This window comes from Mustela putorius, unplaced genomic scaffold (assembly GCF_011764305.1).
Source record: "Mustela putorius furo isolate JIRA1106 unplaced genomic scaffold, ASM1176430v1.1 tig00003983_pilon_pilon_pilon, whole genome shotgun sequence".
In the NCBI taxonomy this organism is placed as follows: Eukaryota; Metazoa; Chordata; class Mammalia; order Carnivora; family Mustelidae; genus Mustela; species Mustela putorius.
The window spans coordinates 7,999,904-8,020,422 of record NW_025422123.1 but is presented as its reverse complement, the minus strand read 5'-3'; the positions used below and the strand labels follow the sequence as shown (position 1 = coordinate 8,020,422).

Here is a 20,519-nt window from a genome sequence, read left to right as displayed (position 1 = left end):
TACTTATTTAACAGATATATTCTGTGCCTTATATCATTCTAGACGCCAGAGACATGACAGTGAACAAAACAGACAAAGATTCCTGCTCGAACCACAGGCTAATGGGAGGGGAGGGGAGGGGAGACAGACACAATAAATAAGTCAGCAAGACAGTACGTTACAAGATAAAGTGCTGAGGGGATGCTTGGGGGGCTTAGTCGGTTAAGTGTCTGTCTTTAGATCAGGTCATGATCCCAGGGTCCTAGGATTGAGCCCCGCATTGGGCTCCCTGCTCAGCAAGGAGCCTGCTTCTCCCTCTCCCTCTGCCACTCCCCCTGCTTATGCTCTCTCTGACAAATAAATTAAAAAAAAAGATAAAGTGCTGAGGAGTAGATGACTAGGCACACTGGGAGTATGAAAGGGTCAGGGGTGATGTCATTCTAGAGGGCGTTAGAAGGAACAGCTGGAGAAGCCCTGGGAGGAGAAGAGGAAGTGAACCAGGAGGATATCAGGGGCTGAGGACTGGGGCAGAGGGACAGCCAGGGTGGCTCAGGAACCCTATCTCTCCCCCAAACACAACACACCATACAGCTACGAGTGAGAGGAAGAGGATGGAGAGTTGCCCAGAGGGGGATGCAGGAAGAGGAGGAAACGAGGTGGTCCCATTCTTTGCCTTGGCTACGTGGAAGCCCAGGAGCCCGTGTGGCCAGGGCTTTGCCCCCTACCATGGGCGTGGGCTCCTGCGGTTTCTGATTGTGTGGAAGGTCTCCCAATGCAGCCCTTGTGTCTAGCTTCACATCTACACATCACTCCCCGGAGCCAGCCCAGCCCTGCCCTGTCCACTCCCCACAGAGGCTGCTGCACTGACCCTGCCCCCACCTCCAGGACGCCTGTCCAGGCTGTGTGTCTCTGGTCTTCGGACCCAGTGGCATGTCAAGCTTCCTAATCATGTTGCAGGCCCTCATCTCCTTCCCGCAGACCTGAGGCACAGTCTAGCACCCAGGAACAAGCTTGTCCACCTGCCAGCACCAATGCCGACAAGATGGCCAGGGAGGGTCCCCCATGCATGGTACTGGAGTGTGCTTGGTGCTCGCCTGCTCTTGAGAGCTTGGCCTCTTCTTTTTCTTCCTCTGCAACATTTTAGCATCCCCTTCGGGGTTTGGATCACCACTGGGTTCCCCTGCCTCGGACTCGTTGGGGTGCACACTGGACTGAAGGGGGTCAGTTAATTTTAAGTTCAAATTTTCACCTTTGCCTCTTACTCAGGAGCCCGAAACAAGTTCCTTAACCTCTTTTTTTTTTTTTAAAGATTTTATTTATTTATTTGACAGAGAGAGACATAATGAGAGGGAACACAAGCAGGGGGAGTGGGAGAGGGAGAAGCAGGCTCCCCGCTGAGCAGGGAGCTCCATGTGGGGCTTGATCCCAGGCTCCTGGGATCATGACCTGAGCTGAAGGCAGATGCTTAATGACTGAGCCACTCGGACGCCACATCCTTAACCTCTTTGAAACTCACCTATTAAAAATAAAAACAAACAAACAAATCAATCCTGTTTTGCCGGGGTTTTGTGAGGTTAAAATACCATTAGTGAAAGTCCCAGGCCAGATATCTGGTGCAGAGCAGGTCCCAGATAAACACTGGCTTCCTACCTCTTCCCTAAGGTGTCACAGTCTGACACCTCCCTGCGGCCTTGTCACCTCTGTCCTTCACACCCAGCAGTGGACTGTATCCATTTTAGATACTTGGTTACATATCGAGGACAGGCCTCCTCTTCATGGCCCGTTAGTGTAATAACTTTCTCATAAGAAATCAAAGAAAACCTGATGCATATGGGCAGGACAGAGGTAAGCACTTGCATGTCACTCACGAGGCTGACCCACCTGTCCGATTTGCCCAAGATTTGCCAGTGTAGCACCACATCTGATGTTCCGGGGCAGACCCAGAACCCGGGGCAGAAGGGACATCGGGTCACCTTCTCACCACTCCCAGCCTCACACACTGTCCGGCTTTCTCAGGCTCCTGTTTCCAGGCCCCACTGGCAGCTCGCTTGCTCCTGAAGAAAGGAGGGAGTCAGAGGGAGAGGGAAAAAGTAGAGAAAGGAGGGGAGAGGAAGGAGCGAGGTGGTTTCTTTAGTCCTTTTCTAGGTGTGATGCCTAGCTCAGGAGCAGCATACCCCTTTCAGCCATCCCCACCTTGCTTTCCCTTGTCTCTCTGGATAGCATTGCTCCCCCTGGAGTCCCAGGTCAGGAGGTTTATCGTCCACATTCAGCGCAGGGTCCCCCAAACCCCAGTTTTGCACAGGGCAATGTGAATGGTGGCCAGATGTTTCCTGTGGAGCAGTGGGCTTGTGTCATGGGAGAGGAACCTCCCAGTATGAGGCTTGGAGTTTATAAACAGCATCGGTCCATCTTCCTCTCTTGGGAGAGAGACACCTTTACTCCGGAAGGTAAACAGATCTTCTCGAGGGAGGGGGCCGGGGTGTTTAAGCAAGTCCCTCTGGAGCTGATACACTCTAACTTTCAAGACATGTTTGCTATTCGATCACACTGGAACAAAGCTTGATCAGTGCCCAGACCATGCAGATATGTGAAAATATCCATGGAGAATGGTCTCCTGACAGGCTAGTCCATTCATGAAACAAAAATAATATGCTATAAGAAATGTCTGGAGAATAAGAAATCTTGTAAATTGAAAATACTAAGGAAACCAACACTTACAAGACAGTAATAGAAGGGATGGATGAAAAAGACAAGGGTGTCTTCTTGCAATCAGAACAAAATGGACAAAAAGGTGGAAAACGAGAGAGGAAAGATAGGAAAATGTGATGACTCCATGAGGTTCAATAACCAACTAGTTAAGGAGTTCCAGAGAACAGGGGAAGAGGAAATGGGGTGTCATTATCAAAGGATGGATGTGGTTGCCAGAACTGGAGAACGGGGGTGCACGCTGCCAAGGCACAGTAAACGAAGGCCCACGGAGGGGGCGTGAGGTCGTGCGGTCGGACTGGACAGTCCCCTGGGAGCTCAGGCTCATTACAGACAGTAGAACCAGAATAATGCTCCACCTTCCTCATTCACAGCACTGCATCCTGGATTTTAGCTTTGGAAGACCCTGAGGATTCGTTTCCCTCTCTCTCTGTTGCTTTCCAGTTATCACAGTCCTCCTCTCACCTCATTCCTTAGCCAGGACCCAGGAGCCCGGGTTCTGCCTGTCCTTGGGCCTTCTCACCCTGCCTTGCCCACCCCTACTGGCCCTCATGGTCAAGTTGCCAAGCACTGAACCAACCAGGCTTCTGAAAGTCACCTTATCCCCACCCATGGAGGGGCCCCCAGCGCCTGCCTCCCACCCCATGGCCACTGAGGGTCCCACGTGACTGTCTGAGGCAGACGTTTCCTGCTCCCTGGGGAATGCTGTGTCAGTGGCCAGGCGAGCCCCAGAGCCAACATCTGCCTGACCCGCCATGGGCCCCAACCTGCTACTGCTGCTGCTCCTGGGACTGGCAGGTAAGGTTAGAAGGAGCTGCACCCTGGGCCCCCATACTGCACTCCAGGCCCAGGAATAACTGGCATTATTGTGGCAATAGTAACTTTTGTAGGGCCCAGAAGGTGGACTTTCCGTCCCTGTGCCCCTGTGGCAGTGGGTGGACTGGAAAGTTTCCCCAGCTCCTGCCCAGTCATCCCACATCCTTTCCTTCCCTAGGCCAGGGCTCCATGGTCACCCTCCCAGAGGTGCTGCAGGCCCCCGTGGGGGGCTCCATTCTGGTGCAGTGCCACTACCGGCTTCAGGACATCAAGGCTCGGAAGGTGTGGTGCCGCTTCTTGCCAGAGGGGTGCCAGCCCTTGGTGTCCTCCACTGTGGATCGCAGAGCTCCGGGTGGCGGACGCATGTTTCTCACCGACCTGGGGGGTGGCCTGCTCCAGGTGGAGATGATTACCCTGCAGGAGGAGGATGCAGGCGAGTATGGCTGCGTGGTGGAGGGGGCCACAGGGCCCCAGACGGTGCACAGAGTCGCTCTGGACGTGCTCCCTCCAGGTGAGTTATCCTAGGCTGGCCATTGCCCTTCCCCGCCTCCACCTGCACCTCTTGGGGGATGGGGGCCCTTAGCAGGGGAGGAATTGGGAGGAGATATTTTTGACTGCTCCCCAGGGACCGGAAACCAAACTGGGTGAGCAGTCTGAGATAAAACAGCCAGACAGTGGGTTTCTCCATTGGAAGGCATATCCTCCTTCCTCACCCATGGCCTTGGCCTCCTCATCCAGCATTTTCAACATACTTAATGCTATATTTTTCCTCTAAGAAATGTTTTAAAGGAAGTATTAATTGGCATATCAACCTGGAATTCATTTTTTAAATCTTCCTGTTTATTACTCCTGTTATAATGGGTTTGATGGCTTAAAATTATTGAATCCGTATTTTATTTAATTTTATGTCTTCACTGAGCATATAGTATGTGCCCCACCTTTAAGCAGGGTGCGTTCGGTGCCTGAATTACTCCCAGCTCATTTTGTTTTAAAAATGAGGAAAATGTCACTAATAGATTATCAGTATTGTCAACCCTATTTTGAGTCTAGAAAGTACTTTCTTTCGATAGGCTGCAGTTTTCTCTGATAGGCTACAATGTTCCAAGGTCTAAGCATTTATTAAAAGACAATTTTAAAGTAGAAGAAGGAATTTTCCTGAAAAGTTGGATGTTATAAGAAAAAAAATGTTCTGGAGGGAAAATGGCCAGCTGCCTGTAGAAGTAGAGACTGTTACAATCTTTCTCTTGTGGATGATAGGTTCTCCTTTCATTTTTAGGTCCTCCTTTCTCATGTAATTTGTGCCCAACCCCCAAGCCATGAAATGAAGAAAGGCATTTTTCCTTTTCTTGGTCCCCCCCCCCCCATTTGCTAATTATTAGTGTAGACTAAGTTGTCATTAATATCCCTCTCATCTCTGGTCCATGATTGTTAGTTCATACTGTAAATATGTTCCTGGTGGTCTTTGTCATCCTCTGTCCTCCTCCTTCCTTGACACTCTAAGGTCTAATAGCTCCAACTTGTAGGATGGGATGGGGCAGGTGCTGGGACCCCAACCGCTGTAGAGGATAGATGCTCTGGCCAGCCAGCGGAGCGTGGCTTTCAAGGAGGGTATGGGTGGCTTAGTAGGCATTAGGAGGGCAGGTCACATGCAGCAAGATGGGAAACACGGCCTCTCCAGATCCTGGTTTGGCTTGAGGTGGGAGATAGGAACCATGAGCCACTGGGAATAAGACCCCTATCCTGAGGGTCTAGAAGGACCGGCCAGGTTCCCAAGACAAATCCTCAGGCCCAGAGAAATCAACCCTGAGTCCCATAGCCAGAGTTGAGTGTGTTGTAAGGACAATAGAAGCCTTGTCACAAAACTAAGACTTGGGCTCTGAGCAAGGCTCCCAGCAAGGGTCTTCTGGCTTTGTGTCACACTAGGGTTGATGCAAGAATTCCTTAGATCCTGAGGGCAGAGCTTTGGATGGGCTCATCCAGCCTGCAGGGTGTCCCATGGCTGCAGGTATATGGAGAAGTCTAGCAGGCTGTGCTGAGGCCCCTTTAGAGACCAACTGATGAGCACCAGGAGCAAGGTTGCCACTGAGTGGCACTCCACAAGAGTGGAGAACCTATTCTGGGGTGGGGTGGGGAGGCAGGCATAGATTACCCAATGGCTGATTCTGCATAGTCTGAGCAGACCAGATAGGCCAGGGGTCTGGAGGAGCAAGGGAAGGAAGGCAGGGGCAAGGGTTGGGATCTGGTGGTGGAGGGGAAGGTGGGTCTGGTCACTAACAGGTAAAGACAGAAAGAGACCATCCCTGATCTCCAGAATTAGGCCCCTAAGGAAGATGTCAAGCCCCATTTGTGTTACTTACTTGGGATCTCTGCTTCCTCAGCCCCACTCCCCCAGTCCCTCAGATCTCAACAGGCCTGTACCCTGCCCTCCATAGTTATATGCTCATTAATATTTCCTTCTGACTCAGCTCCTCGACTGAAAGAGAAGGAGACCTATAAGGCTGGGACTCTGGCTGGTGGCTCCTCCTCAGACACTGTGGGCAGTGCCAGCCCTGCGGAACCCACCCCGGATGTGAAGAGGTACAGATAAGAGCTGTATTCGGTGGCTGGGAAAAGGGTGGTGGTAGGCAGGGGAGTGAGAGATTGTTCAGAGCCCCAGGCTAACTCAAGGGGAAACCTCATGGTTCCTTCCACCCCTGGGGAACCTCTGATCAGACAGGAAGTCAGGCAGACCTGCCTGTGTATCCCAGTTCAGCAATGACCCCTTTATCCTGGTGGTCTTCGGCCAGGATAGCCTGACAATGTGTTTCTCTTCTGCCGTGCTTGAGTCTGTCCTCCTCATTCCATCCCCCAATTCCTCTTCTTGCAACCATGGCTCACCAAGAACAGCACCCTTCTCCACTGCTCTGGAGTTCCTGGTGAGCAGCTTCCTGCCTGGTTCAGTTCTGAGCTCGCCTATCCCTTTATGTCCTTCAGCATCCCCTTGATCTGGGGCGCTGTGGTCCTGCTGAGCCTGCTGGTGGCAGCAGTGGTGCTGTTTGCTGTGATGGCCAAGAGGAAAGGTAGGTAGCCATCCACCAGCCGACCCAGCACAGCCCTGCTGGTAGTGTACCAGCTAGTCTTATACACAATGTCAGACTCTAGGTCTGTGTCCCCTGTAGGTGGGCTTGTCTGAGCTTTAGTAAGGCCCACAGGTCCTAGAATTTCCTAGACGAGGGGTGAACAGGGAGGAGGAGATTCAGTGGGAGCTGTCCTGGTGACAGAGAGGATTTGGACAGGGTGGACAGTGGGATAAACAGGTGACTAGTGGAGGTGAAAGAAGGGTTTTAGGAGAAAGGCTGAGTGTTGAGGCAGGATGAAGGGAGGTGGAAGCAGTCAGTGGGTGGGGAGGCACCTGGCAGGCTGCAGCAGATCGGGGGGGGCAGTGGGGAAAGATATGCTGGTAGGAGTGAGATGAAGGGTCTGGACAAGGAAAGAGCCTTCAGGGACTTCTGAAGGGAGGGAGGAGATGGGCTCTGAGCCAGGATGGGAAGCAGACTATGGTGTCATCCTCTGTCTTCCCAGGAAACAGGCTTGGTGTCCGTGGTCAACCTCAGAGCAGCGGAGTTCGGGGCATGGTAAGAGGCCTCTGCAGGCCCCCAGCCAAATTCCTCTTCCATCTGCCCAGTTCACTGAGAGGTCCCAGGATAGAGGGTGGTGGTGGAGAAAGACTGACACCCAGTCAGGGCCCACATCCTCTTCCTAAATGGTGTAAACTTTGTACCAGTTGTCTTCTACCTTCCCGCCTTGGTATTTCACCCTCCCCAATTTGGGAAGAAAGTTAGGCCTTCAAAATCTTCGAAGGGAATCCCTCTTACCCACCAACATACTCAGGACTTGAGAGATAGACCCAGGGTGATCCTGGGCTTCCCTTTGTGGGAACTGGAGTAGAAGGAGGCATTTTCTCTCTTTCTCACTTGCCTGCTTTTGTTACAGGCCTCCTCCTCTGTGGCCCACCACATCAGTAACTCTGGACTGGGACTTGATTTGCCATCTGACATTCCATATGCTAGGCTCGACTCACCACCTTCCTTTGACAATACCACCTATAGTGTACCTTTTGATCCCCCATCAGAGAAATCCCCACCCCCAGCCCAACCCTCATCTCCCCCTCTGCCTCCTAAGGTACTAATGTGTTCTAAGCCTGTGACATATGCCACAGTCATCTTCCCTGGAAGGGACAAGGGTGGAGGGGCCTCCTGTGAGCCAGCCCAGGATCCACCGAACGGCCAAACGCCACCCAGTTAAGCTGTTCATCCTCCTGCACACTCAAGGAGAGCATCCCCAGAACTCTGTGCATCCAGCCAGCCAGCCCATGCCCTCAACCCTTAGGATATCAGAGAAGCTAGGGACTTTAGATTCTAACCTAATATCTTGGCTTTTCTGACCTGAAGTGAGACTTAAATGTGACTGAGGTGTCTTGGGAATCCCCCATGCTGGTTCCTCTGCCATTCTAACACTGAGTTAAATAAACTCTGAATGGTAATATATGAGCTCTTGATGTTTGAGGGGGAGGAAAGGGCCCGAGTTTGACTATTCCTATGGCATGGGAACTGAAGATTCTGGTCCAGGGTTTGTGTTGCATGATCTCCAGTCTGTTCTGCCAGTAGGGACAAAGTTTCATTCTCTGGTCAGAATACTATGATGGAGTTTGATTCAAGGGACACTAAGAAGCCTTCTTCAGAAGTATTTCCTGCCTTTTTCATGGTACCTAAATTAGAGATCCATTGGCTTTAGTCTAGAAACCTCTTTTGCCTTCTGCTCTGCACCTTGTAAATAGGCGGCATCTTCTGATGTGACAACACATGGGAGGAATGGGATCATGAGTGAAAGGAGACTCAGGACAGATGTGGTAAGAGAGATGGAGCTGAAAAGAAATAGGAGTGATGTTAAGGGAACATACAGAGGGTTGGCGGGGGGTAGGTGAGTGGGTGGATTGGGTAACTGGATGATGGGCATTAAGGAGGGTACTTGAACTAATTTGGGTGTTACCTGTAACCAATGAATCACTAAATTCTATACACTATATGTTAACTAATTTGGGTGTTACATGCAACCAATGAATCACTAAATAATATACTATATGTTAACTACACTGAATTTAAATAAAAAATAAATAAAACAGGAGTAAGATCAGAAACTGAAGTAAATCCCAAGCCTATCCCTTGGCAGGACCAAGGATTTTCAAGTGCCAGGAGATAAAAGACCTCTGCAGACATGTTTATCAGAGCTAGTTCTCAACTGGGTGGACATCTGGTAGCACTGTACTCTTTGGCCTGAAATCTGGAGCCTGGAAAGAGCCCAGTAGAGAAAAGGCATGGCATGGGAAGAAGGGGAATGAATGGTAAAGGTGTGGTCATTGCCAAGTGTAAATGAAAGCTAGTCCAGGCTGTGGGTGGAAGGGCCTTTAAGATGTCTGCCAGGATTTCTTATGAAACTGTTCAGTTTGAAACTATCGGCCCATATTGAGATGAAAGACAAATAGAGAGAAGGGGGTGCTTGGGAAATTATTTATTTTTTTTATAGTCATGGAGAGCTAGGCATAAAGTGTTTTTCACCATCTGGAGAGGCCCTGAGTTTGGTCTAGGTATCCGAGAAAGGACAGGCAGAGCAAGTACCCTGGGCTCCAGCTGGGTAGGCCTAGTGATGCTATTTTCAGGGAGCTCTGGCAGGATGTTCTGAGCTTCCCCTGATAGAGTCTCAGACTGTGACATAACACAAATTTACTTCTGTCCCTTGTGGAGGTGGCAGCTGCCCACCAATCAACTAAGCCCTTATTTTCCCTGGCTAAGATAACTGGGGACTTCCCTGCTGGGGAAGAGAGGCAATGAGGGTAGGGAAGGATAAAATTTAAAAAGAACCCGTCTGGGGAAAAAGTTACTGTGGTCTGAATGTAGTTTGAACTTTTTAGAGCCTGACAGAAGTAAAAGCATATTTAATAATACAAAGGAAAATACTAAGATCAACTGGCTGGTGGAGAAGAGGGAAGGAGGAAAGGGAAATACATTAATTCCATCAATGCTCATGGTAAAAGTCTATGAATACCAAACAGAATCTCTCAGTTATAACTGTAACTTCTGAGATGAAAATACAGATCTTCTAAATTTTATCATAAGAAACAGGAAAACAAAGCAAATAAAATGCAGGTGACATGACAAGGCCATTGCTTCATATCAGAACCTTTGAATGCAGCTAAATAAGTTCTCAGAGGAAAAGTCACACCCTCAACAAGAATTAAGCATCTTACTCAAGTTGCTAGTTCATTTTGAAGGAGGAAAATTGTATAATACATAAATAAAAGAGCTTATTCTTTGAAATGAAATGAAATAAAAGAGAGAGTGTTAGCTAACTTACTCAAATAAGAAATAACAAGGGGAAAATAATCACAGATATAAAGACAATGAAAAATCAGAGTATTTTGTGTTCATGGTGTGCCTGGGGTGGGGATAATGAATGTAGAGAAGGCTGAAATAAATTTTTGGGGTGACTGAAATATCTTCTATCATGATAGTGGTAGTGGTATGTGGGTGTATATGTCTGTCAAAACCCATCATTAAAATAGGTGCACTTTCTTGTATGTAAATTACATTTTGATAAAGTTGATTTTTAAAAAATATTTGAAAGACCCTGGGGGACTAGTTAAAATAATCTTAGAGAGGAAGATGTTCTTTAAGTTATTATACAAAACTCAGAAGCCATAAAAGAATTCATTGATACATTAAAACAAGAAAAGACTGATATCTTTTTCTCCACTAAAAAAGCACAATAAAGATAAAACTCAAAATGAGGAAAAGTTCTGCAACTTATACAAAGGCAGAGACCTCATTTCTCTAACTCCTACAAATCAATTAGAAAACAAATACTTAATAGGATATATACATATAGCTCACAAAACAGGAAATATAAACTTAGTAAAGATGTTTTACTTACTCTAAGGGAAATGCAAATTAAAAGTACATTGAGAACGATTTAAAAGAAAATGGTTGAAGAATTCAGAAAATACTTTCTTTCCCCAAATTTTTATTTAAGTTCTACTTAGTTAATATATAGTGTAATACTGGTTTCAGGAGTAGAATTTAGTGATTCATCATTTACATATAGCACATGGTGCTCATACTAACAAGTGCTTGAACATAACAACTCCTTAAATTCTCTCTTCCAGGGGTGCCTGGATAGCTCGGTTGGTTAAGCATCTCGTTCTTCATTTCAGCTCAGGTCATGATTTCAGGGTTCTGAGACTGAGCTCTGCATTGGGCTCTGCTGAGCATGGAACCTGCTTAAGATTCTCTTTCTCCCCCCCCTCTCTGCCCCTACCTTCCCTCTGCTTGCTTTCTTTCTCTATAAAACAATTCTCTGTTCCATAAAAGCAAGAAGAAAACTGGCAAAAATAGCCAGAATCAACTTTTTTAGAACTCTGGAAACCAATGGCTTGCATCAACCCAAAGAATCTTTACTTAAGAAAATTGGCTTTCTCTCCCTGTAGCTCATTTAAAGCACATAAAGCGGTATTCATAAAGTAGCCTTTACATGTCTGTGTTGACAGGCACACAATTTAAGATATAACTTTTATGACATTTATAATACGAAAGAGTGGGCAGGGAATGGAGTTATACAGGATAAAAGTTTTTGTATATTGTTGAAATTAAGCTAGTATAAATAAGAACTGGATTGTTTTAAATTAAAATGTTAATTGTAATCCCTATAGCAAGGAAAAAACCCCTCACAAATATAGTAAAAGAAATGACAAGGGAATTAAAATTAAATTTAAATTGTGTATTTAATATAATGAAAGACAGTGGAGAAAGAGAAGGAAACAAGACATCAGACACGTAGAAAACAAATAATAAGATGGCAGACATAAATCCTATCTTATCAGTAATTACTCTGAATGTAAATAAAATTCCAATTAAAAGGCAGAGATTGGCAGAATGTATTAAAAAAAAAACTCATGATCCAACTACATGCTTCCTATAAGAGACAACCTTTAGAATCAAAAACACAACTAGGTTCCAAGTAATAGGATAGAAAAACCTGTATCACGCAAACTAACTAAAAAGAGGTGGGGTGGTTATATGAATTAAGACAAAAGGACATTTTATAATGGTAAAAGAGTAAATCCACCAAGAAGATTTAACAATTATAAATATATATGTACCTACCAACAGCATTTCAAAATACATAAAGCAAAACTGACAGAACTGAAGGGAGAAATAGAAAATAGTAATAACTGTAGACTTCAACATCCCACTTTCAGTAATAGGCAGAACAAGGTAGATAGGTGGAAGATCAGCAAGGAAATGGTAGACATGAACAGCAGTGTAAAAACCAACTAGACTTAATAGACATCTGTAGAACACTCCACTAAACAACAGCAAAATGCAATACACATTCTTCTCAAGTACACATGCGACATTCTCCAGGGAAGACAACATATCTGACCATAAACATATTCTCGATAAATTTAAAAGGACTGAGATCATACAAAGTATGCTTTTTGACTATAAGGGAATGAAATTAGAAATAATAGAAATAAATTTTGGAAACTAACAAATATGTGGAAATTAAACAACACACTTCTAAATAATAAGTGGGTCAAAGAAGAAACCACAAGAGAAGTTATAAATACTTTAAGAGGAATGAATTAAAAAATATAACACAGCAAAACTAAGGGAATTCAGCAAAGTCTGTGCTTAGAGGGAAACTATAGCTGCAAACACTTTATATTAAAAAAAAAAAAAAGATCTCAAATCAACAACCTAACTTTCCACCTGAAGAAACTAGAAACAGAAGAGCAGACTAAACCCAAAGCAAGTGGAAGGAAGGAAATAATAGATTGGAGCAGAAATAAATGAAATAGAGAACATATAAAGGGGAAAATATCAGCAAAACCAAGTATTAGTTCTTTGAAAAGATCCACAAAATTGATAAATCTTAGCTAAGGTTACTTTCTTTGCCAAAAGAACAAGAGAAGACTCATATTACTAAATGAGGAATGAAAGTAGAGGGAGCACTATGGACTTTATGAGACTAGAAGGATTATAAGGAAAATTGTGGACAATCATGTTTCATCAAAATAGATAACCTAGATGAAATGGACAAATTCCTAGAAAGACACAAACTACTTAAAGTGACTCAAAATTAAATAGAAAATCTCAATAGATCTATAACTACTAAAGAGGTTTAATTAATAATCACAAAACTTACCAGACAGAGAAGCCCCGGCCCAGATGATTTCACTGGTGAATTCTACCAAACATTAAAAGAGTTTTAAAACCAATCCTTCACAAGACCTTCCAAAAAATAGAAGAGGCAGGCCCTCATTCTATGAGGACAATTTTACCTCAATTCAAAGACCAGACAAAGAGATTACAAGAGAACTACTGATTAACATCTCTTATGAATACAGATACAAAAATCCTCAACAAAAAATACTAGCTAATAAGCTCTAGCAATAAATAGAAAGGATTATATAACAAGACAAAATGGGATTTATCCCCGGAATGCAAGATAGGTTCTACACATGAAAATCACTAAGACATACCACATTAATAGAAAAAAGGACCAAAACCACATGATCCTTTCAAAAGAGGACAGAAAAAGCATTTGGCAAAATCCAATATGTTATCATGATACAAATGCTCAACAAGCTAGGAAGAGCTGGAAATTTCCTCAAAGATGACAGGGCATCTACAAAACACTCACAGGTAACATCATACCTAAAGGTGTAAAACTAAAAGCTTTGTCCCTAGGACTGAGAACAAGACAAAGATGTCCACTCTTGCCACTTTCATTCAATACTATAGGTTCTTGAGAGAGTAATTAGGCAAGAAAAAGAAACAAGAATCATCCAGATTGTAAAGGAAAAAGTAAAACTATTTCTATTTGTAGATGACATGATCTTGAATATACAAAATCCTAAGGAATCCACACATACACACAAAAAAAATCCAACAACCCCAGAGCTAATAAATGAGTTTAGCAGTTCCAGAATACAAAATCAATATACAAAAATCAGTTCTATTTCTATGAACTAGCAGTGAACAACTCAAAAATGAAATTAAGGGGCACCTGGGTGGCTCAGTGGGTTAAGCCGCTGCCTTCGGTTCAGGTCATGATCTCAGGGTCCTGGGATCGAGCCCCACATCGAGCCCCACATCGGGCTTTTTGCTCAGCAGGTAGCCTGCTTCCCTTCCTCTCTCTCTGCCCGCCTCTCTGCCTACTTGTGATTTATCACTGTCAAATATATAAATAAAATATTTTTTAAAAAATGAAATTAAGAAAACAACTCCATTACAACAGAGTAAGGATAATAAAATATTTAGGCACAAATTTAACAAAAAATTTCAAGACCTCTACACTGAAAACTATAAAACACTGAAAGAAATTTAAAAAGACCTAAATATGTCTGATCTATTTTCATGAATCAGAAAACTTAATATTGTTAAGATAGCAATTCTTCCTCAATTTACTTACAGATTCAACTCAATCCCTGTCAAAATGACAGCTGCCCTTTTTGTAGAAATTGACAAGCTGATCCTGAAAGTCATATAGAAATGCAAAGGTCCCTGAATAGCTAAAACAATCTTGAAAAATAATAATACAATTAGAGGACTCATATTCCTGATTTTAAAAGTTACTATAACACTACAACAATCAAGATGGTTTGTACTGGCATAAGGACAGACACGTAGAACAATGGGACAGAACTGAGAGTTCAGAAGTAGACCCAAACATCTAACAAAACCATACATTAAAAAGAGTATCATTTAAGTGGGGGAGAAGAATAGTCTTTTTTTAACAAATAGTGTTGAGACAAGTAGATATCCACATGCAAAGAATGAATCTGGAAACTTAGCTCATACTATATGCAAAAATTAACTCAAAATGAATCAAAGATCTAAAAGAGCTAAAACCATATAAAACCTAGGGAAAAAAACCAGAAGCATAAACCTTTGCAATTTTTAAGATATAACACTTAAAGTGCAAGCAACCAAAAAACAAAACCCAGACAGATTATACTTCATGAAAAGATAACACTTTTGTGCTCCAAAATGATACTGTCATGAAAGTGAAAAGACAATTCACAGAATGAGAGTAAATATGTGTAAATCAAATCTGACAAGGGTCTAGTACTAGAATATATTTTTAAAAGCTTCACAATAAAAATATATGTAACCCCATAAAAAATGGGCAGAAGATTCCAAAAGACATTTCTCCAAGAAGACTGACAAGTGGTCAATAGGCTCATAAAAATGCTCAACATCATTAGTCATAAAGGAAATGCAAATCACCACCACAATGAGATACCATTTCATACTCACTAGAATGCCTATATCAAAAAAAGAAGTGGGGATGCCTGGGTGGCTCAATTGAGCATTCTCCTGGTTTCATCTCAGGTCATGATCTTAGGATCATAATATCAAGCTCTGCATTGGGGTCCAGGATCAGTGTGGAGTCTGCCTGAGATTTTCTCTATCCCTTTGCCTCTGCCCCTCAACCTGCTTATGCTCTCACTCTCTCTCTCCCTTTCTCAAAATATATAAATAAAATCTTTTAAAAAGAGAATAACAAGTGCTGGTGAGGTGAGGATGTGGAAAACTGGTATCTTCACATACTGCAGATAGGACGTAAAATGGTACAGCTACTTTGGAAAATAGTTTGACAGTTCCTTAAAAAGGTAGAAATAGAGTTTCTGTATAACCCAAATTCCATTCCTAGGCATATACCCAAGATAACTGAAAATATATGTTCATACAAGAGCTTGCACACAAATGTTTATAGCAGTATTATTCATAATAGTCAAATAGAGGAAACAACCCATGTATAAGCTGGTGTGAATGGATAAATGACATGTGGTATATCCATACAACGGAATGTTATCCAACCATAAAAAGGAATGCTACAATGCGGACCAACCTTGAAAAGATTGTGCTAGGTAGAAGAAGTCAGACATAAAAGGCATATATTATGATTCCATTTATATGAAATGTCCAGAAAAGGCAGGTCTATAGAGACAGAAGGAAGGAACTGGGTAGGGACTACTAATGGGCTACTAGATTGAGTTCCCTTTGGGGTGATAAAAATGTTCTGGAATTAGATAGTGATATGGTTGCACAACTTTGCGATCTACTAAAAGCCACTTGAATTGTGTATCTTTTTAAATGGTGAAGTCTATCTCAATTTTAAAAATTGCCAAAAGGAAAACAAATGGCAAAGAAAGAAAGGAAAAAGGAAAAAGAAAAAGTCATACTACCTAGTATGACTAGGTAGTGCCTTTGTGGGAACCACGGGTGCAGTAAATATACAATATTGCTTGCATGTGCACAGATGATTTTGCAAGGATGCACAAGGAAGTGGTAACACAGATCAGCTCTGGGGAGGGGAATTGGTGGCTGGAGGACAGGAATGGGAAAGACTTTCATTGTTAGACACTTTTGTTCCTTCTGAATTTTGTGCCACATAAATGTATAATCTATATTTAAACATAAAAATTAAATTGGTAATAATAGCTAATACTTATTGAGTGCTTATTTTGTGCCAGGTACTGTTCTAAGTGTTTTATATTTATGTTATCTGCATGATGATGTTCTTTTATTCTGTTTTCATCCTCATTTATAGAAAGGGAAACTGAAGCATAAAAAAGATGAATTATATGCTAGAATTAACATAGTTAGTAAGTAGCAGAGTTAGAATTTGAACCCAGGCTGTCTGGCTCCAGAGTCCTTGTTCTTTACCACTAGTCTGTATTGCCTCTCAGAAATTAAAGGAGGGGGAGAAATTAAAAGAAGGGGAGGATGTGAGAGAAGGACAAAGGAAGAAGAGGTAAGAGACAGAGGAATGGAAGAGGGAGTAGGATGGCAGTAGAGGGAGTGGAGGGAAGGTAACAAGAGGACAGGGGTAAAGGGACTGTGATGGAGAGGGGGAGCAGGGAATATACAGACCAGACAGCATGATTAAAATGCCAAGTACAGGGTTCCTTTTCCCAAACACTTCCCTGCCTGTCCTTAAAGTTCTGATGGTCATTTGAATATAATATTGAAGACTGGGTATGGGATAGTTTACCATAGGCTAGGTCCTATGAAAGCTTCTATAGCCTAGTGCAAAACTCTGGAATCAAATTTAAATTAGAATCCCAGCTCCACCATTTTGTGGCTGTGTTTTCTGGAATAAGATCTTTCTAAGCTTCAGTTTCTTCATCTGTAATATGGAGATAATAAAAGTACTTGCTTCACAGAGTTGATTGAAGGATTTAAAGAATGTATTTTGAGCACTCAGGCTGGCACAGAGTAAGTGAACAATAAATGGTAGCTCTCATAACATTATTTAACAGGCTCCATGAACACTAGATGATTGAATTGTAAAGTATAAGAAATTAGTAGGAAGATCTGGCTCTGTGTAAGAAAGGCCATCAAATGGATAAAAGTACAAAGGTAGCGGCTCTAGAAAGGGAGAATAAAAAGAGAGCTAGAGTCATATACACCTTGGCAGTTTCAGTTTCACATGGGAATCCTCACGTCATAAAGTGTAAAAGAGAAATGGAATCCCACAGCCCTATGCACCTCTCAAAAGAGTCCTTGACTTCTTAGGAGCCCATTACTACATCCTTGCCAAGAGATCATCAAAGCACTCATAATGCTGGCTTTCCATAAATAAACACAGCCTCTGTATTAGGGCTGTGTTTTCCATCTGCTAATGGATGTCGCCTTATGTAAGAAGCAATCAGTTCATCTCAAAGCCTCCCAGGCCTCCAGTCTACTGCTGGTTCTAATTTCTGTCTCAGTTGTGCCAATGACTGTTAAGAGTTAAGAAAGAGATATCTAAGTTTCATGCTTCAGAAACATAGGCTTTTATTTTGACAAAGCTAAAGATAGTGATGACCATAAAAGGCTAGTATATTGAATATGAACACTATACAGTATCTTAAAAAGGAGAACTTGGGTCATTTCTTTGTGTCATATACAGCAAGAGAACCATGGTCCCTTCAGATAATTTTTTTTAACATACACATTCTTGAATTTCTTCATCCTTATTCTCCTTGACATCAGACACTCTGTCAAATCCTGAAAGCAGGAGCAGAAACAATATCATAAGCCCCAAAGAATGTCCTCAGCAATTATGAACCTAACTTATGGCCCTAGAAAAGGAGGAGATTTTCTAGCCCTGAGGTAAGGAACTCTATTCTTTCCTCTTTTTCTTGCCCACATTTTACCATTAACCTTCATAGATATTCATTGTGGATGCTAAGGCCTTCTTTCTCCCTTAGTGTCCATCCAGATACTCCATGGAAACAATCTATCTGTTTAAGCTGGGACCAAGGAGGAACTTTCTATGCCCACGGGTCACAGATGTTGGAACAAAGGGCTGAGAGAAGAGGTCATACTGTTTAATGATAAAAGGCCACTGTCTGTCTGGGCTGGGTCCAGAGCTAGTGAGAGGCTGATAATTATCTGCAGAGAAAGGACTAAGTCCTTATAGCTCAGTGTCTCTCCCTTCTTTGGAGGGGCCTTTGACTGTCTGTAAGAATCCGAGCCTGTTTGCAACATCTCTGAGACAAAGGTTCCAGGAATGAATGCTTACTCTGCATTCCTAAATTTCTTCCAAAGAAGTTGTTTTCCTCCAGGAATTCTCCCTCTATCCAAATCGTGGTCAAGCAGGTGTCAAAAGGTCTGGCAATATTAGTCGAGGACATGGATTCTCTCTGTCCGTATCTCATTACGGAGGTTTTAAGCTCTGAGACCCACTGGTGATAGACTGGGCAGGTCACACATCGAGAGAAGAACTCCTTACAGTACTGAAAGGAGAGGGAAGTCCGTGAGCTCAAGGATGAATACCTTCTTCCTCCACTCCACTCTACCAGGACTTACGACAGTGCCCACTCAGCATACTCACTCAGGGCTCAAGGGGCAGGGAAGAGTGACTCATGGCAAGCAGGCCCAGAGAATTGGTTTTGAGCTACAGGGGAACTGGAATGCCTTAGACGCAGAAGGCAGGGCTGTAGGGACAGGTGTCAAACTCAGCCAGAGGGCACTGAGAAGGATTAAGTGTTAACATTTTAATGGTCTTGGGTAGTAGCTGTGCAAAAGAAAGTTGGGGAATCTAGTCCTGGCCCATGCAAGAATACCTGGGAGGGTACATGAGGTAAGTGGAAAGAGTTTCTAAGTTGAGGAAAAAGGTTGAGTTGGGATAAGCGAGACAGAGGCAGCAAGGAGAAGGAAGAGTAAGGGAGAGATGCAGGTGGCAGACAGATCAAACTAGAACTTAGGTGTCAGGTGAAGGACAGGAGAGAAGCAGGTACCTTGAGGGTTTGGCTGCGGGTCTCTGGGGGAGTATGCATGAAGACACCCTCTGGCATTTTTTGTAACATTAGCACATGGCATTCCAGGAATCGGACAAATCCATGTGAACCAAATAGTGAGGCATTGGTTCTTTTCACCAAATGGCGAGCCTTGGAGATGTGGTACTCAACCAGATTCCACTGCGAGTCCTGGGCAAACCTGGAGGGAAGAATCTCATCTCCATCCCCTGCTGACTGACCGTGGCTCTCTCATAGAGCCGTCATAGTTTTAAGGCTCTAAGTCCTCCTGGACAGTCAGAACTGTGATGATGGCCAGTGGCCAATGCTACTAACTCACATGAAGGAGACTTAAATGGAGACCATCCAGCACTTCACTGTAACCTTAAACTTAACCTTCAACCTATGCCCAAACCTGCTCAGGGACATAAAGAACCCTTCTAATAAGATGGGAGGGATGGGAGGTAAAGGTCTTTAGAAAGGCACAGAGGCAGAATAGCCCTGCCGAGAGGGTTTGTAAAAGGCAGTAGCTTAAATGACCCCATGGTATCCTTAAGTTTCTATTGCTGCCCTTTCCCATCAAGTAAGACTCTGGTACCCCACATTACCACATGGCCAGAGATGAGTGGATCCCCAGCATGACATTACTCTGAGAGTTTAGGATGCAGCTGTGCTCACAGTGTTGAATGAAATGCAGACACTCGCCAAAGGACCGGCATAGCAATCCTGTGGACAGAAAAGGTAACCAGGCTAGGATCAGTTATCAGTGTAGGAACTGGTATAGAAGGTGTGTGGTACAGGAGAACAGATAACATCTGAAACACATACACCCTGAGTAACAATGTGGTTCCTAGACTTTAAGAAACCAGGGGCTAGGATCATGGACATGACAAAGGGACAGGCTCATGACTACCTGTGTTCCAAACACAGGGCCCTAATTTAGGTCTGAATCCTTCAGGAGTACAGCAGAGCCCTGCACAAGATTTACCTTTTCCATAGAGCAGTAGATCTAAGCAAGCAGAATAGAAGCAGGCCAGGCCAAGGATATCATGACTCTGGGAAATGAGTGCCCACTGACTCTCCAGCACACAGACACATAGATCAAATCTGCCAAGAGACAGAGCCACATGGACCAGCTAGAAAGTGGGGAGGATGGTAGAGGAGAGGAGGGGATCTTCTATCTCCAAAGTAGCCTAACATCCCCTAGAGATCTTCTCGCCTTATCTCTATTTATACAGAAGTTGTCTGTGCCTGAAATCAGACCTGCCTCTAAGCAAAGGAAGTAGGAAAATGCCTGAGCCAGTTTCTAGGTTCTTTCTTGAGCTACTGCAATTACCTACCCCCTGTGGAGAAATGAAGGAGAAGAGGGAGGGAAAGGGGAGGCAGAAGAGAGGGGGAGGAGAAGGAGGAAGATGCATTTCCACTCTTAAACCCCACACTTAAAGACAATGCTTCCTGGAATGATTAGAGAAGAGACAGTCCTGGATATAAGAAACGGAATAACATCTCCCTCTCCATTTCAAACTTCCTCGGGAGACCATGCCCTCCCCTCTTAGACAACAAATGCAAATGGCAGAAAATGATCTTAATACTTCTTCTTTAGAAATGCAGATCTGAAGAGAACTGAGAGAACCAGATTCTCCAGAGCTGGTTTCTTGAGGTGTCTGCATATCTCATGAGCTTGAAAACC

At 43.9% G+C, this 20,519-nt stretch overlaps 2 protein-coding genes across 7 annotated transcripts in view; one reads left to right on the top strand and one right to left on the bottom strand.

Annotated features, from left to right (window-relative positions):
- The first annotated feature begins 2,810 nt into the window (after window positions 1–2,810).
- The window catches only part of TREML1 (triggering receptor expressed on myeloid cells like 1), a 78,746-nt gene continuing 61,037 nt past the window's right edge, over window positions 2,811–20,519 (top strand). Inside the window, exons 1-6 of one of the 3 annotated variants that reach the window (XM_004739965.3) lie at window positions 2,826–3,483; window positions 3,680–4,012; window positions 5,967–6,078; window positions 6,475–6,560; window positions 7,063–7,115; window positions 7,474–8,027. In XM_004739965.3, coding sequence (XP_004740022.1) covers window positions 3,441–3,483; window positions 3,680–4,012; window positions 5,967–6,078; window positions 6,475–6,560; window positions 7,063–7,115; window positions 7,474–7,785 — 939 coding nt within the window. In that variant the 5' untranslated portion in view covers window positions 2,826–3,440 and the 3' untranslated portion in view covers window positions 7,786–8,027. Of the gene's footprint in view, window positions 3,484–3,679; window positions 4,013–5,966; window positions 6,079–6,474; window positions 6,561–7,062; window positions 7,116–7,473; window positions 8,028–20,519 lie in introns of those variants that run through there. The other 2 variants (XM_004739967.3, XM_013062537.2) reach the window with 2 other exon arrangements.
- LOC101679208 (adenylate cyclase type 10) overlaps window positions 17,368–20,519 on the bottom strand; it is a 40,964-nt gene continuing 37,812 nt past the window's right edge. For 3 of the 4 annotated variants that reach the window (XM_045071268.1, XM_045071269.1, XM_045071270.1), the window contains exons 27-32: window positions 20,422–20,518; window positions 19,818–19,936; window positions 19,438–19,555; window positions 18,833–19,031; window positions 18,115–18,328; window positions 17,368–17,597 (exon numbers count right to left, since the gene is read on the bottom strand). In XM_045071268.1, the coding sequence (XP_044927203.1) occupies window positions 17,533–17,597; window positions 18,115–18,328; window positions 18,833–19,031; window positions 19,438–19,555; window positions 19,818–19,936; window positions 20,422–20,518 (812 nt within the window). In that variant the 3' untranslated portion in view covers window positions 17,368–17,532. Of the gene's footprint in view, window positions 17,598–18,114; window positions 18,329–18,832; window positions 19,032–19,437; window positions 19,556–19,817; window positions 19,937–20,421; window position 20,519 lie in introns of those variants that run through there. The other variant, XR_006604147.1, reaches the window with a different exon arrangement.